This window comes from Ictalurus punctatus, chromosome 5 (genome assembly GCF_001660625.3).
Source record: "Ictalurus punctatus breed USDA103 chromosome 5, Coco_2.0, whole genome shotgun sequence".
In the NCBI taxonomy this organism is placed as follows: domain Eukaryota; kingdom Metazoa; phylum Chordata; class Actinopteri; order Siluriformes; family Ictaluridae; genus Ictalurus; species Ictalurus punctatus.
Genome location: NC_030420.2, coordinates 2,828,154 through 2,846,850, shown reverse-complemented (window position 1 = coordinate 2,846,850; position 18,697 = coordinate 2,828,154). Strand labels below are relative to the sequence as shown.

General features: G+C 44.3%; 1 protein-coding gene across 23 annotated transcripts in view; it reads right to left on the bottom strand.

The window, feature by feature from the left end:
• The window catches only part of gpat2 (glycerol-3-phosphate acyltransferase 2, mitochondrial), a 163,249-nt gene that overhangs the window by 30,376 nt on the left and 114,176 nt on the right, over positions 1 to 18,697 (bottom strand). For all 23 annotated transcript variants that reach the window (XR_008396397.1, XR_008396392.1, XR_008396388.1 and 20 more), the window contains 5 exons: positions 16,942 to 17,041; positions 10,064 to 10,252; positions 7,495 to 7,593; positions 5,415 to 5,497; positions 2,729 to 2,847 (listed from right to left, as the gene is read on the bottom strand). Coding sequence is in view for 8 of the 23 variants with exons in the window: in XM_053680071.1 (XP_053536046.1) it covers positions 2,729 to 2,847; positions 5,415 to 5,497; positions 7,495 to 7,593; positions 10,064 to 10,252; positions 16,942 to 17,041 (590 nt within the window). In the remaining 15 variants the exon portion in view is untranslated. The remainder of the gene's footprint in view (positions 1 to 2,728; positions 2,848 to 5,414; positions 5,498 to 7,494; positions 7,594 to 10,063; positions 10,253 to 16,941; positions 17,042 to 18,697) is intronic.

Here is an 18,697-nt window from a genome sequence, read left to right as displayed (position 1 = left end):
CAACAACAACAACAACACACAAATAACACATCTGCCACGCGCTCATTAACATCCAAATAAAATCCTACAGTGAAAAACGTCTTGTTTTTTGGTCATCCTTTGTGAATTTAAAACAGCGGATTTATCTCAGCACTTCTGTATAAAACCGAACGAGGGAGGAGTTACGCACGAGCTCACTGAGTGACGTCACTAAACAACCTCCGCAGCTTCGGACCAATTACGTCCGACTCACGAATTACTGAAGACTGACACGAGAAGCGGAAACGTTTATGAAATAGCCGAGAATCTGATAAAATGTCAAATTCAAACAGATCAGTAAAATGAGAACGTATATAGGTAAGCAAAGCAATTAAGTAAGTCAATAAAGTAAGTAAGCCTGCAAGTAAATAATAAAAAAAAATGTATAAGAGCGAAAATTACGTACGCAAATAAAGTACGTACATGAACAACAAAAACGAACAAAAATTTAAGTAAGTAAGCAAGTAAGTAAATAAACACGGTGCCTCGTGAAAGAATTCAGACCCCCTGATTTCTTCCACACTCGCAGCCGTATGCTACAATGCTTTAAACGATGTTTATTTTCACGTCAGTCTACGCGCCACACCCCATAATGACGACGCAAAAAAAAACAGATTTGCAAATTTATTAAAAAGTAAATCCTGAAATCTCACATTGAGAAGTATTCAGACCCTTCACTCAGTGCGTAGTTGAAGCTCCTTCGGCAGTGATTACAGCCTCGAGTCTTTCTGGGTCTGCACACCTGGATGTGGGGATGTTCTGCCATTCTTCTCTGCAAATCCTCTCGATCTCGGTCAGGTTGGACGGGGACCGTCGGTGGACAGCCATTTTCAGGTCTCTCCAGAGACGTTCGATTGGGTTCAAGTCCGGGTTCTGTCTGGGCCACTCAAGGACATCCACAGAGTCGCTCTTGCATTGTCCTAGCTTTGTGCTTATGGTCATCGTCCTGTTGGAAGGTGAACCTTCGGCCCGGTCTGAGGTCCTGAGCGTTATGGACCAGTTTTCATTATGGATATTTGTGCATTTTGCTGCGTTCAGCTTACCTTCTAACCCTGACCGGTGCCCCACTGCCTGCCACTGAGAAACACCCCCACAGAACAATGCTACCACCACCATGCATCACCGCTGGGATGGTATTATGCAGGTGATTACGCAGTGCCTGGTTTCCTCTAGATATGATGCTTGGAACTGAGGTTCATCAGACCAGAGAATGTTGTTTCTCACAGTCTGACAGTCCTTTAGGTGTTTGTTTGTTTTTGTGTGTGTGTGTGTGTGTGTAAATTCCAAACAAGCTTGCACTGAGGAAAGGCCTCTATCTGGCCACTCTGCCATAAAGCCCAGATCCGTGGAGTGTCGCAGTGAGGGTCGTCCTTCTGAAAGTTTCTCCCATCTCCACACATGATCTCTCGAGCTCAACCAGAGTGACCATCAGGTTCTCGGCCATCTCTCTTACCAAGGCCCTTCTCCCCTGATTGCTCAGTTTGGCCGGGCATCCGGCACGAAGAGACCTGGTTGTTCCAAACCTCTTCCATTTAATAATTATGGAGGCCACTGTGCTCTTGGGAACCTTCAATGCAGCAGAAATCTTTCTGTAGCCTTCTGTGCCTCGACACAGTCCCGTCTCCGAGCTCTGCGGGCAGATCCTTTGACCTCATGGCTTGGTTTTTGTCCGATACGCATTTTCAGCCGTTAGACCTTATACATACACAAGAGTGTGCCTTTCCAAATCACGCCCAACCAATCGAATCGGTCACAGGTCGACTCCAATCGAAGTGTAGAAACATCTCGGAGATGATCCGGAGAAATGGCATGCACCCGAGCGCCATAGCAACTGAATACGTATGCAATGTGATATTTCAGTTTTTTCTTTTTTAATAAATGAATAAAAGTTGAATAAAACTAATAAATAAAGTTATAAAATATCTGGTTAATGCTTTGTCAATATGGGGTATAGAGTGATATGGAAAAGAAAAAAAAGCCTTTCAGCATTAGACTGCTACATACCAAAATGTGAAAAAAAGGGGGTCCGAATACTTTTGCAAAGCACTGTAAATAAAAAGAAGGTATACCCGTATATACACAAATAAAGTAAATAACGTACGTATGAAAAGAAAGAAAAAGCGAAAAATGAAGTAAGAAAAAAAATGAAATAAAAGTATGTAAATAATTAAGTCAATAAACAAAAGGCCAAACCAAAATGAGAAACACTGTTTCCCCGACATGACCGAACGAAAACTTGGTTGTTTGTTTCTCTCGACAGCGGTCAGGAGGAGACGCGTGACGGTGGGAGAATATTCCGAATTAACGTCTGGTACACGCCTGGTTTGAAATATCACACGGCGCGGTACGGAAATCAAGGGCTAAAGCCTCACCGAGTACAAAGTGCAGCTGCACGGCACAATCCACAGGCTTATCAAGGGTTTATCCGTGGAGAGCATGAATGGAGTGCGTGCACGATGCAGCTCGATACCACACGACAAACTGTGGCATCACGGCCTTGGCCTGTTCAGACACGGAAATGTCTGCTAGATGATGTCACATCCCAGCTTTTTTGATAATGTTTCTACTACGACTGAGCAAATTACTAAAGTTTTCTTAGAGTTAGATTATGATGCAGCATAGCATTAATTAGCGACGTTAATAATTATGTCGATGGACGGTCCTCACAAGGACAGTAAAACAACCGTGTGTGTGTGTGTGTGAGACTCACAATGCATCAGGTGCAGTGTCAAAGCGGCGCTCAGCTGCCTCTCACTGTGGGACAGTTCAGGCAGAAAAGACGGTGGAAGGAGCCAGGAAACATCTCTTTGCCCAAATGTGGTGTGCTTCCTGTGAGACACGAAGGAAACACAGATCTTTCTAACGCAGTAATGACCCACCATAACAGCGGACATGTACAGGGCTGGGCAATGTGATGAGACCGTAAGAACGCAGCTAAATGTACTTTTTTAGTCTCAGAGAAATATTTCAGACTATACATCCATCCACTTTCTACACCTCTGATCCTCTCTATATAAATATATATAGCAGATAGGGAAAAGATATAACTAATGTAGCCCATTTTACAACTAAAAACACTGCTAACCTAGCTAACGTACATAGATAATGATGTACTTCCTAATAAGAAACCCTGGATCACCAAGGAACTACTGACCAGAAAGAAGCAGGCTTTCAGGAAGAAGGACAGGGGACATGTGAGGAGGGTGCAGAAGGAGTCGAAGGCAGATCACCGGCATCAAGGCAAAACCACAACCTGTTTGGGGGTGGGGGGGGGGGGCAATCTAGAAAGCGCCAGTGAGCTGAATTTGTTCTTCAATAGGTCTAGCACGAGGCCCTCTCACATTACACTTCCGCACCACCACTCTTCTTCCCAATTCTTCCCTGCTCATCTCACAATCACTCACCCCACCCCTCACACACACAGCCTCCTTCCGAGTACTCGCATCTCTTCCTACCCCCTTCACCCCCCCTGCGTGGGCGCCTCCAGAACCTCTGGTGCTGTTCCTTCTAAGACCTCAAGTCTTTTCTGGACTCCCTCGAGTTTGCTTACAAGCCAACAGGTATGTGTCGATGATGCGGTCATACATCTACTTCAAAAGGGCCCACTCCCCCTCTCTCACACACACACACACACCCACGTGCGTATTTATTCTTACTTGTTTCATTTATAATGTTAAATCACTTTTCGTACACTTCTAACTCTCTGTGCTGCTGTAATAGGTGGATTTCCCTCTGGACATTTTCACTTAGGGGTGTACTCACTTCCGTTGCCAGCGGTTTAGACATTAATGGCTGTGTGTAGAGTTATTCTGAGGGGACGGCGAATTTACACCGTTACACAAGCTGTACACTCAATACTTTACATTGCAGCAAAGTGTCATTTATTCAGTGTCGTCACATGAAAAGATATCATCAAATATTTACAAAAATGTCAGGGGTGTACTCACTTTTGTGAGATACTGTGTGTGTATATACACACACACTTTATATATATATATATATATATATATATATACACACACACACACACATATACATACATTATATATATATATATATTCTTTTTTCTCTCTCTTTTCTAATAGTAGTGGCAGATAGTGTGATATACAGAAAAGCTGAGATATTTGATTGGTTATCACCGTGTGAACTGATCACGCTGTTCCGACTATAATTCACACCCAAGCTGAAACTGATCATCTCAGAGGGTCATCTGTGTTTCGCCCTCAGACTCTGTTTAAGAATGATGCATTGTCGATATGTGTTTAAATAGAAAAGCCTGAGGTCCTCAGGCACACTCTGAAAGCTCAAGAGTTTTTCTCTTTCTCTCTCACACACACACACGCAGACACACACAGCTCCAGGGCCTGAGAGGGGCAGGGACGGAGGTGCTGTGGGGGGACCGTGACCTTTCTCCGTGACATTCCGCCTGAAAGCCGAGTTCTAAAGCTGACTGACAGCTTCAGCTGCGGGAAAAGATCGAGCTCGCAAAAGAGCCACACACACACACACACACATATATTAGTGTGCAGAAATGAGGTGTGTATGAGGCTCGATCTTTTCCCGCAGCTGAAGCTGTATGACAGACAGCCAGAGAGAGAGGGGGGAGGGGAGGGGGGGAGTGCACGACAGGCACAGAGTCAGTCAGAGGCAATGTTGTGTGTGTAAATGGAGCGAATCATTTTTAATAGCATTTTGGGGAGAAACAGAGACGGAGAGATGAGATGAGATGTGGTGAGCGATGACTGAAAAGAAATTTAGCTGTCGAACGGAAAAGACAAAAAAAAAAAAAAAAGAGAGAGAGAAAGAAGGAGGGATGGGACAAAATGAAGACATAAACTGACTGAAACTGGAAAAGACGAGGGAGAGAGACGAGAGAGTAATGAGAGAGAGGGAGTGTGAGAGAGAGAGGAGGAAAAATCATGAAAAAGAGAGGAAGATGGGTGAAGCGTGAGGCAAAAATGGAGAGGAAAAAAAGAGAGAAAGTACAGGAGAAAAAGATGGAGGGCATGATGGAGTGAGATCGGAGAGGTGGGACAGGAGGACAGACAGTGTGGGAGTAAGTGAGAGAGAGAGAGAGAGATGTGAGAAGCATGAATAGACAAAGAGATAAGAGGAGAGAGACAGGGAGAAAAGAAGGAAGAAGGGAGAGAATGAGAATAGCGAGAGCCAGATGAAAAGAGAGGGTAGAGAGACTTTAGAGAAATAGAGTCATAAATCAAAAGTGAGAGAAAGTAACACACAGAGAGAGGGAAGGAAAGACACGGGTTAATGAAGCAGACAGGGAAAGGAAAGAGGAAGAGGAAAAGACTGTCAACAGGAGACAAAAAAAAAAAGATGAAGAGATGAAGTCAAGAGTCGTGACTTCAGAGGGACGGACTGAGAGAAAGAGGGCGAACCTGTTGTGAAGGACAGTTGGCAGCAGGAGGTCCTGTAGGGGGCATCGTCCGTCCACACGCCATTTCCCACTGTCACACATCTCCTACGGGGGGGGCAGAGAGGGGCGAGAGAGAGGGGGGGGAGATGGGGAGGGAAAGAGAGAGGGGGGGGGGGACGGGGAGGGAAAGAGAGAGAGAGATAAGGGGGGAACAGAGAGGGGGAAGAGAGAGAGAGATAAGGGGGGAACAGAGAGGGGGAAGAGAGAGAGAGATAAGGGGGGAACAGAGAGGGGGAAGAGAGAGAGAGATAAGGGGGGAACAGAGAGGGGGAAGAGAGAGAGATAAGGGGGGAACAGAGAGGGGGAAGAGAGAGAGAGGAGGGGGAGAGAGACAGGGAGGGAAAGAGAGATGGGGGAACAGAGAGGGGGAAGAGAGAGGGGACGGGGGGCAGATGGGGGGGGCGGCAGAGAGAGAGAGAGAGAGAGAGAGAGAGAGAGAGAGAGAGAGAGAGAGAGAGAGACAGACTGATATCAGTGTACAGTCAGCACCTTTCAGAAGAAAATGACCACTAATCACGACTTCTCTTACTACTGAAAACATCTTCAATAATACGAGTCCGATCTACCCAGGCGTCCCTGCCTTCTCAACAACAACCGCCTCTCTCCGGAGGTGTGAAGAGGAAAGCGTGATGCCTCCTAGGCCAAACAAAGGACTCCGCGGCCCATAAAGATGCCAACAGTCTGAGAGTAGTTTACATAATTAAAAATTCATCCGGACATCTGGAGAGCCGGCCGGTCCAACAACTTCCCATCAGAACCTTCGAGAACAAAGCAATCGACTGACAACAGACAAACGTTCTTCAGCAGAGGAGCGCGACCTCGGCGGCCCAGCCATCTCGCACCCTGACCACGGAAAAAAGCTCAAATCCAAACTAATCAGAGAATCTCCAGACACTCTCAGAGCACACTTCAAAGAACTCAGCAACCGAGTCAATAGATTCCCAACAATTCAATTCTAACAAAACTGATGTGAACTCTGCAGCAGAACAAAAAGGTACCGAAGCGTCCGGGCCTGTGTAACGGCTTCTTCCCCCAAGCCATCAGACTCCTCAATACTCAGAGACTGGACTGACACACACACACACACACACACACACACACACACACACACACACACACACACACACACAGAGAACTGAACACCATCCCAATCCCACTGCAAAATCTGCACATTAGTAGTACCGTCCTGTAATTTTGCAGCTATCCACATGATCATCTCGCACGGCTCAGAGCAGAACCTCCGGGTTGTCATCTAAATAATTCCGCATTAAAACATTAAGAAATCTGTAACATTAAAACCACTGACGGGTGAAGCGAGTAACGTTTGATTATCTCGTTACGGCGGCACCGGTCACGGCGTGGGATTTATTCATCAGGCAGCAAGTGAACAGTCGGGTCTCGAAGTCGACGTGCTGGAAGCAGGAAAAATGGGTACGTTTGAGGATCTGAGCGACTCTGACGAGGGATAAACTGTGACGGCTGGACGACCGGGTCAGAGCTTCTCCGAAACGTCAGGTCTTGTGGGGTGTTCCTGATATACAGTTCTTAGTACCTATCTAAAGTGGTCCATGGAAGGAGAACCGGTGAACTTTCGACAGGGTCACGGGCGCCCGAGGCTCATCGGAGTCCCTCACTGGTGCGAAGGTTAGCCCGTCTGGTCCGAGCCAACGGAAGATCTACTGTAGCACGACGGGTCCGAGCTGTTTCAGCAGCGCAAGGAGGACCTACACGATATTATGCAGGTGGTATTAATGTTCTGGCTGACCAGTGAGTGAGTGTGTGTGTGTGTGTCTGAGAGACAGCGGGACTGAGAAAGAGAGAGAAAGGGAAGGGGGAGGGAAAAAAGAGATAGACCGAGAGAAGAAAAACTTTTTTTTTTTTAAAACCCAGTAGTCTCCTGCACACTTCGCACCCGGACCCAACAGTTTACATATGAAAGTGTGTACACATACGTGCCTGTGTGAGGGAGCGAGTGTGTGTGTGTGCGCACACGAGAGAGATTATGTGGTGTGCGTGTGTGTATGTTTCTGTGTGAGTCATACCTTCAGAGAGAAAGCCTGAGCGAAATGGATCCTCACACCTCCTCTTTCATCAGCACTCAGAAGGGAAAGCACAAACCGCAGTACAGACAGCACGCCAGGCTGTGCACAAGTGCGCGCGCGCACACATGCACACACACGCGCGCACACACACACACACACACACACACACACAGAGGGGGCAGATTATTCAGTCTGAGCTCAGAGAAAACAATTCTTCACAAGGCTCTAATGGTGAGCAGCCATTAGTGGAGAAATTAGTGAGTGTAATCATCATAATAACTGACATCGACTGTATTAGCCAGGAACATTAGGACAGTTTGAGGCTCTCTCTCACACACACACACACACACACACACACACACACACTCGGTGAAAAATAAACACAGCCAGAACAGTCATTTCCAAAAAGCAGACAGAATTGTACATTATAGCTCTGAACGTTGTTTATTTAAGAATTAATTACTATATTTTCGGAACTATAAAGAGCTTTTGAGTCGAGAGGTCATCACCACTCGCCCCCTATTCATCTTCAACGAGAGGCTGTGGGCGGGAGAATACGAGCGAGCTCGACCCCGAGAAACACAGAGACCGTTTCAGAAGTTCTTTCATTTCCTCTCTTCTTTCCTCCAGCAACCTGGTTTGCAAACTTCGGCTACCAGACTCGGTTAAAAAGACCACGGAACGCGCCCGACGGTTATTTAAATCCCGATCCAAGATGTGACGCAGCGCGCTAGCGTACAAGTGAGCGTTTATTTCTGTCGACATGCACTTTCCCTGGGTTAAGAGATCTGCGAGGGCTGATATTAGAATCGGGACTACATTTGGCTGCGGAGAAATGGTTAGCGCTCTATACGGCAGTGTCGTATAGACTTTAGCTCGCGTTGGTGTGGGGAGGGAGGGAGGGAGGGGGCGGGGCTAAACAAATGTACATATTTGCGCATTTTATGACTCGTTTGAGGTTGAGAGCTGGGAGGTGTTAGCGTATCCACGCAGACTGGATTAGAAATGATTTCCACGTGCATTTCCGTCACAGCACCAGAGCTCTGTCCTGGCCGCTTCTCGCAGAGCCTGCACCAAGCTCTCAACGCTATGAACGAGTCTGCTGACGAGACACGTATTTCACCCATACCTCCTGCAGAAGGTTCTTGAATTGGCTAGATATTTTTGTCAATGTTGCTTTCCTTCTACTTAAGAATGTACCAAATTGTCGATTTGGCCACTCTCGCAAAGTTTCTGCCGTCTCTCTGACAGGACCGTTTTGTTTTCCCAGCCTAACCATGGCCTCCTTCACTTGCATCGACACCTCTTTGGACCGCATATCGAGACTTGACCATGTTGAGAAAACCATGTTGGACAAACCTCCGTTCTTATTGGTCAGGAGGCGTCGATTCCTTCTCGATAACAGCAGATACGAGTGTAGTTCGGGCTATAATTCAAACCCAACGTTTACATCAATGCGCTTGTTCTACTGTGTTACCGTTTCTACGGTAACAACGTACACGAGGATTTGCACGGTAAGACACGCCATATAAACGGATAAAAAATAAAATAAAATAAACGCGTCGATATTTTACAAAGGAAAAAAACGTATCATTTTTGATCGGCGAAGGATTCTTTGATGTGAACGTAACGGCCTTTTGGAAGGAGTCTCCAGTGTCAGCGCTTTGTGCTGAGCTGCATCACATGACTCATGACTATAACAGCATGCCCCCAGGTCAGGTGATGGACCAGCAACGTGTCATCGTTGGTTCTGTGATTAAAAAAAGGTCCACGGCTAAAATGACATCTGCTTTACACTGACGGACTGAGCAGACGAGCTGTCAGTGAGACGCAAGTGCTTGCTTCCTTTAGATATCGACATCTCCGTCTCTACAAATGATACCGTTTTAATTACTGTAGCCGCTGTTATTGGCTACAGGAACATGGCCATCTATCATGTTTTCGTCGATAGCAGATCTGGATAATGGCCACTCAGACAGAATGGAAATTATTATTGCTTTGCCTTGGTCCTGCTGGGGCACTGCTTTTAATAAGCTCACATTTGTCTAAGCATTAAACGTCTGATTTAGTGTGGTGGATGTGTATCAAAAGCACAGACTGCCTGTTATAATTCACCTACCGTGCACTGGATTATTCATGAACTAGTAAATGTGTGATAGTACAGACGCCTGCACCGTGATCTGTTTGTACAGTTTGCATGTACTATTTTGGCAGAATCATTTGAAAGGGCTACGAAGCGTTCTCGTCTTTGCCCTGTTTGAAGTGCCCCTGGCTGCTAGAAATTCACCACACAAATAATTACCTATTAGCATACATCTCTTAGCCAGATTTTTCATCCTGGGGTATGCATTATTCATGCTGGACTGTATGTACTACTTTGTCTGCTGTAATTTTTTTTCTTTTGCAAATCTTGGGTGTCGAGAACAACAACAACAAACAAACCACACCCCCAAAATAAATAAATAAATTAAAATTTGTTACATCACGGGTTTTGCTTTTTTTCAGCCCCCAAAACTAACTGACAAACGGCCAAATTAACCAACTAAATAATTTATGGCTTTATTCGTACCCCAGGGCGTGTGGACTGGCATGAAGGACGACAGTCGTAGGAGATTCCGACTGGCACCACGTTCACGTCTGGCACCAGGCCCTCAGCCACAGCCTGACGAATCCGTGCCAGCCACTGCCCTCCATAACCACTCTCCTCACACACACCCACGCTGAGACTCTCCCCTGACATCAGCAGCTCGCCAACCAGCTACAGACAAACAAAAAAAACAAAAAAAAGAGAGAAAGTTTAAGTGCAATAAAGTGAACTAAACCGGAGGCACTGATATAAAAGGTGAGGGATTTTGAAGGCTTTATGATGGAAATGGGATTTACAGCAGATTTACAGCTGAGTACCTGTAAGTCCTATAAAATCATGTGCCAGAGACCCTGCCATGTGTAAGCCTTAGTTCTCGGTCATGCCCCTTTCTGCTGGCAACTGAAAATATATATCAATGATTGGTTACACTTGCTGCCCTCCTGTAGGCAATGAGGTTCCCATTTTGCCACTGAGTTTTTGTCAGTAGTTACTGCTACTGACACTGGGTTATTACTACCAGTTACTGCCACTATCATTCTGTTTCTGCCATTGCCACTTAGTTACCATCATTGTCACTTAGTTACTGTCACTTAATTACTGCCACCTATTTACAGTCACTGCCACATAGTTACTGCCACCTATTTACAGTCACTGCCGCTTAATTATTGCCACCTATTTACCGTCATTGCCACTTAGTTACTGCCACCTATTTACAGTCACTTCCGCTTAGTTACTGCCACTATTTATGGTGACTGCCACTTATTTATTGCCACTGCCACTTAATTACTGCCACCTATTTACTGTCACTGCCACTTAATTACTGCCACCTATTTACTGCCACTATCTACTGTCACTGCCACTTAATTACTGCCACCTATTTACTGTCACTGCCACTTAATTACTGCCACTATTTACTGTCACTGCCACTTAATTACTGCCACCTATTTACTGTCACTGCCACTTAATTACTGCCACTATTTACTGTCACTGCCACTTAATTACTGCCACCTATTTACTGCCAGTATTTACTGTCACTGCCACTTAATTACTGCCACTATTTACTATCACTGCCACTTAATTACTGCCACTATTTACTGTCACTGCCACTTAATTACTGCCACCAATTTACTGTCACTGCCACTTAATTACTGCCACTATTTACTGTCACTGCCAACTAATTACTGCCACATAGTCACTGCCACTTAGTTACTGCCACTATTTACTGCCACTTAATTACTGTCACTGCCACTTAATTACTGCCACTATTTACTGTCACTGCCACTTAATTACTGCCACCTATTTACAGTCACTGCCACTTAGTTACTGCCACGTATTTACTGTCACTATTTACTGTCACTGCCACTATTTACTGTCACTGCCACGTATTTACTGTCACTATTTACTGTCACTGCCACTATTTACTGTCACTGCCACTTATTTACTGTCACTGCTACTTATTTACTGTCACTGCCACTTATTTACTGTCACTGCTACTTAGTTATGGCCACTAGTTACTGCCACTTATTTCCTGCCATGCCACTTAGTTATTGCCACTAGTTACCGCTTATCTCCATCATCACCTAACATGGATAGCTAAGAGAGCAGGATGAGCCTGTATCATTTAGTTCCTCGCTTTACTGGTACTTTCTAGGTTCCTTTCTAGGTATCTACACTTTTATGTTACCACCCCCATTTATAACTCAGGGTCATGACATAAAAAGTAGATTAAGATCTGGAAATGATTGTGCAAGAGAGGGAGATAATGAAATAGATAATGGTATAACGGTAGAGGACAAAGGGAGCTTCGGAGTTTCTTTACTGAATGCACGAGCACACTCCCAGTGTACAAAAAGCCTCACAAGCTTGCCGTAATTACATGGACAGCTTTGTGGACTCCGAGCTACAAGTACAGAACCCAGAAAGCTTACAGTCTGTTGAATGGAGGAACACACAGAGAACAGGGGAATAAGGAGTGTCTGGCTACAGTTCTCACCCCTGAGATGTACTTCCCCAGTGTTACCCGTCTAAGTGTTACAGTAGAGATGGTGCTGCTGGAAGTGGAACTCAAAATGAAGCATCATTCACACAGGAATTCTCTTCCCTGATGTGTTTCATAGAGTTTTTAGATAGCTACAGCCAGCGAGGCTAGATGCCGTATTATCATTTTGTTTTTCCAGAGTTTTCATTTCATAAAAGAATTCTGAAAAATGTACAAGCTACTTTTTCTTTATTTTCCTATTTTAATCGCTAAAAAGACAACAATCGTACCTTATGAAAGGGATCTAATGTGAAGCCACGTAGCTAGAAATCCCGTTTCTCAGGCTCACAGTTTTTAACAGCATCACATTTAGCTACATATAAACTAATTAATGGAATATTTATCAAAAAAAACAAAACAAAAAAAACGACATATGGACCAATGAATGTTCATTTTACGATGAGAAGATTGAGTATGCAAAGTTTTCACTAGCCTAAACCTGATACAAGAACGCTAGTAGGTGAGCTAGCTGTATCGGTATTTTACATGATGTAAACATGTTACATTTCTAAATACATCATCAAACAGTATCACAACATGCGTGCATTTGATGTTATTTTCGACAATCAGAGTGTTACTGCTCCTGAATCTGGCGGCGAAAATGAAACGCCGAGAAACGTCATCGCGGTCGCAAGTTCTTCACCTCGCCGTCCGTTCAATAATCACACTCGGGTGACTCTTGCTGGAAATAATTTAAAACTCATTAAAAGCACAAGCAGCACAATTAAAACGCTCGGAGCGCCGACATAAAACCTTGCTCCACCCATGCGTGTAACCGGGTCATCAAAATGACGTGCACGCCGACAAACCAAGCTTTTCTGTGAAGAATGTGCAGGTCGAGATGGAACATCCGAATAAGTTTATACAGAATGGTGGAAATCTTCGCATGTAAACATAACCGGTATTCAATTCAATTCAATTCATGAACATAACCGTTTCTCGTTTCCTCGGGGATGAGAGAGAGAGAAAGAAACTAATATCCATATTCAAATCTGGAAAACAAAACACAAACCGCAACCAAAAAGCATCATCAGTCTGGTAACACCATCTGGTGCTCAAAAATATATGCGCGCGCACACACACGTGCGCATGTAGTGCGGTGAGATGTTGCCTAAATCCATCTTTAAGAGGCCGATAAGCTCAAGTACTGTTTGGTACTCTCTCTCTCTCACACACACACACACACACACACACACACACACACACTTCCTCCCTGTCAAGCCCTGCCTCCATCTGTGTTCTGTAGTGTGAATCAAACAGCAACCAAAACTGAACACAGGCACAACAGCAGACACTCCTGCTGTTCAGCATGTTAACTAATTTTCACACACACACACACACACACACACACACACACACAGGGAACTTGTCAGTCACGTTCTGTGTTGTGCTTTGCATTCCTGCCTTTTCCCCATGTTACGGATGCTAAACCCTGTTCTCTCTGTCAGAATCAAATGCTAAGCACTGCATGCTGAACATGGCCCAGTGAAACCCACGACTCTTCCACGGTACAGAACAGCACTCCGTCTTCAGCGAGGTGGTACCGGAGATGCCTGGCTTATGTCATGTCGTAATTATTTCTTAGATTAAGTGCTCATAAAAGTGTCAAATAAACCGCTTCGGCTTCGCTGTACTTTGTGCAAGAGCATCTCTACTGCATCACGGCCAAGTGTTATTTTCCCAGACCTTTGGTCATGCTCCGTGTTGTCCGCAACGAGCGGTATCGAAAGCAGGCCACTGAGCAATTTTAGAACCTGTGGGATCCGTCGACGTCCACCGTCTCCGAATTAGAGCTTGTTCTGTGCGCGCTTGTATAAATGAGACCCCTGGAGAGGACACGCCGTCTGATCTAGGATTCGAGAAGAGGATTTAGGGGAGTTCTTCAGTCTTGCACGGCTTTGTGAGGGCTCATGGGAGCATGCTAATCCAGTCTGCATGTCCTGTGGATTTAGGAGAAGGTGTTTGATCTTGTGGCTCGGCATTTGTTGCCGGAGGTACTCCAGGAGTACGGGGTATCCGGCGGTGATCCGGTCTCTGGCATGAGGCTGAAACGGTTGAAGGTGGAGGACTCGGTCAAGGGTGCGTCTTGAATCCATTCCTGTTTGTAGTTTTCATGGAAAGGAAATCAGGACAAGGCCAGCGTGAGGGGGTAGAGGTGACGCCGCTGTTATTCGCAGACATTGATTCCGACACCACCCGAACCAGACCTCCTGCATGCACTTCAATGTTTTGATGCCGAGTTTCAAACAGATGGGATGAAAATCAGCGCCTCCAAGTCCGAAGCTCTGCTTCTCTCCCGGAGAGTATGACGCTTCCTTCAGGTAAGTGGAGAGACCTTCCAGCGATGGTGGAGTTTTTTTTTCATCTTGGGGTCTTAATAATTATTGATGGAAAAATAGAGTGTACGTGCAAGACAGGTCACACGGTTCGTACAGATGCTCCATAATAAAATTCCAGGACTTTTCAAGCACTACTTTTTGTTTTTGTTTTTAAGGACTATACAAGAGATGTCATTCAAACATATTGTTTATTTCTTCTTTGAAAATAATTCCAAAATAAAATTAATATAAATAAAAAACACAACGAATTTTCAATATGGCACCTTTTCCAGTCATGCTGAACTAAGCTGGGCGGTGGTAGAGCGGGTCGTCCGCTAATCGTAGGGTCGGCGGTTCGATTCCCGGGCCCACGTGACTCCACATGCCGAAGTGTCCTTGGGCAAGCACCCAGAGTTGCTCCCGATGGCAAGCTAGTGCCTTGCATGGCAGCTCTGTTACCATTGGTGTGTGTGTGAGAAACAGTGTGAAGTGCTTGGTAGAACCGCTAAGGTTAAAATAAATAAATAAATAAATAAATAAATAAATAAGCGCTATAAGTGCAGACTATAAATTTGCATTGCTTCGTCTTCACCATAACGTCAGTATACCAACAACTTTCAACGGAAGGCCGCTAAACGTCTCTTGCTGCTCCCTTAAACGAGACGTTGAGGAATACAGTCAAATTCAGAAACACAAAAGAAACCCCTCGGCAGGCACGGATAAACTGACTGAATGATGTAAACACTGTGTCGTGTTGCTTATTAACAACAAAGCGCCAGTAATATTCTCTGTATCAGAAAATAAACTCTAGCGTTCATTTATCACGGGATCATCGTTTACCCGCCCCAAACGTCACGTCACGTAACAAACTGCGGTCGGTCGCGTTACGTGTCCAACAGATGACCACTATTTGTAAAGTAGCGCAGCTCCTGACACGACACTGACGAATGGAGTTAAGTTAATAGCGTCGCTACGTTTACTTAGCTACTCCCCAACGCTGGGTGTTGGCCATGTTTACATGTAAAATAATCACTCGGAGAGAATGTTAGCAGTGACGGAATGTTTTTCTTGTTTGTTTTTTTCTTCTCTCACACTAAATGTGCTACTATCTCTCTCTCTCTCTGACAGTCACTGAACAGGTGTACCTGTGGTGGGAAAGCAGGGCCTCGCGCTCGCCCCCACCCAACATAGTACTGGCCACTCTCTTCTACGGAAAGTAGCTGAGGTTTGCCCTAAAAGTCGCTAAAGGGGACTGAAAAGTGTTCCGGCGCTGTCTCTGTCAAAACATGTAAGCGAACAGCGGGAGGGAATGAGGAGGCGGTGCTGCAGCAGGGACTCATCTAATGAGTGAAAGGACTGTATTCGTGCTCTACCGGAAATAAACACTTTAAAAAAAAAAAAAAAAAAAAGTTCTTAGCGATGTTGCATTTATTGACTTTTTCTCATTCAAGCACTTTTTAAGCACCACTAGAGAGAAAATGGCTATTTACAAGGTTTTCCGGTACTTCAATTTCACAAAGCCAAATTCAAGCGCCTGGTATGAACCCTGAGATCGTGTCAGCAGCAGCAGCAGCGTTACAGTCTCTGTAATATTCTGTGGTGGTGAAAAAGGAAGCGAGTTTTCAGACGACGCTCTGTGTTTACTGATCTACATCTCTATCGTCATCTCTAGTCACGAGCTGTGCGTAGTGACCAAAAGCATAAGGTCACACGTACAGGCGATGGAAACGAGGTTCCTCTGCAGAGTTGCTGGGTTTACTCTCGGTGATCGGGTGAGGAGCTTGACAAAACCGGGAGCGCCTTGGAGTACAACTGCTACATCGCTGAATAGAGATGGGACGCACTGAGGTGATTTGGGCACCTCGCAAGGATACCTGACGATTGGCTAATAGTAGAACATGTCTGAGTGTGTGGAGAGCCCGGGGAAATCTCAGGAACCACTGGAGAGACTGGATCTCACAGTTGGCTTGGGAATGTCTGGGTATGCTCGGGGTTGGGGGGGGGGGTAAAGAAATCTGGGGTGACCTTCTCTCTAAATGAATGAATGTAAATATTAAGTCAGTTGAGTTGGGGCGAGTTGTTCTTTTCTTTAAAAGCAATTCTCTTTTAAAGATTATAGACCAGTGCCTATAACACCTAACGTGCTCAAGCTTGAGTTTATTTTCCGTATATATTTAATTATTAAGTATTGCAGGGATGCAGGTGAGGGCATGCCGAACTTGAACATCGACTTGCTGTTCTTTACAATTCACTGATCCCAAACAGCAAGCCTTTCTCACCTTGAAAAGCATCAATCAACAAAATTCGCCTTTCACGGTTTGTGAAACAGCAGAAAGAACTAGGCAGGGTTTTTTTGTTGTTTTTTTTTTGCTAACCTCCAGTTTGGTAAAAGTAGTTGTGTTTGTATGGCCTCGGCCTTCACGGTCGGTCACTCAACTGTCAAAAACGTCTGCTGCAGGTGAGACGTGATGCTTCCTAGCCAGAGTAGAGTCTGTAGGACTTACCGAGGTCATGACGGGAGAGTACACGCTGTGGGTTTCTGCCTCCTGCTCCGTGGCTGCGTGATCAGGGAGAAAAATGACGCCGAGTTGCTGCAGGATGACCCTGAAGAAGCAGAGTTACAGCAGTGTGCTGTCAAGCAAACTGACACCGCGCTTAACAATTAATGACATGACAAAATGCTTCTGTTCATCAAGACTGCTTCATAGCAAGGGCACGGAGTTCCTCTCATCTCTCATCAATCCAGCATACATAGCCTATATAACATTTATCACTCTTATATATTCATCCATCCCCCCTCCAGCAATACACTCTATTCATCCATCTTATTTATTCATCCAGCTACCCATCACTCCAGCAATCCATCCATCCTATATATTCATCAATCCATCTATCCATCTTAAATAACCATCCATCAGCTCATTTGTCCAATATTTTCATCCATCCATCCAATTTATATATTCATTCATCCCCATGCATCCATCCATTTTATATATTCATTCATCCCCATCCAATTTATATATTCATTCATCCCCATCCATCCATCCATTTTATATATTCATTCATCCCCATCCATCCATTTTATATATTCATTCATCCCCATCCATCCATCCATTTTATATATTCATTCATCCCCATCCAATTTATATATTCATTCATCCCCATCCATCCATCCATCCATCCAATTTATATATTCATTCATCCCCATCCATCCATTTTATATATTCATTCATCCCCATCCATCCAATTTATATATTCATTCATCCCCATCCATCCAATTTATATATTCATTCATCCCCATCCATCCATCCATTTTATATATTCATTCATCCATCCAATTTATATATTCATTCATCCCCATCCATCCATCCATTTTATATATTCATTCATCCCCATCCATCCATCCAATTTATATATTCATTCATCCCCATCCATTTTATATATTCATTCATCCCCATCCATCCATCCATTTTATATATTCATTCATCCCCATCCATTTTATATATTCATTCATCCCCATCCATCCAATTTATATATTCATTCATCCCCATCCATTTTATATATTCATTCATCCCCATCCAATTTATATATTCATCCCCAACCATCCATCCATTTTATATATTCATTCATCCCCATCCATCCAATTTATATATTCATTCATCCCCATCCATCCAATTTATATATTCATTCATCCCCATCCAATTTATATATTCATCCCCAACCATCCATCCAATTTATATATTCATTCATCCCCATCCAATTTATATATTCATCCCCAACCATCCATCCATTTTATATATTCATCCCCAACCATCCATCCATTTTATATATTCATTCATCCCCATCCATTTTTTATATTCATCCCCATCCATCCATTTTATATATTCATCCCCATCCATCCATTTTATATATTCATTCATCCCCATCCATCCATTTTATATATTCATTCATCCCCATCCATTTTTTATATTCATCCCCATCCATCCATTTTTTATATTCATCCCCATCCATCCATTTTATATATTCATTCATCCCCATCCATCCATTTTATATATATTCATTCATCCCCATCCATCATCTATCAATTTAACACATGCCCATCCACAGATCTCCTTCTATCCTTCCATCTACCCATCATGTGTCTACCCCTGTATAGATGTCCATTAATTTAACAATTTCTCTTCCTCTGTCTGTTTAAACTCTGTTTTCACTGTCTGCTTGTCCATCCATCCAGCTACCTGTGCATCTATTTGCCTATTT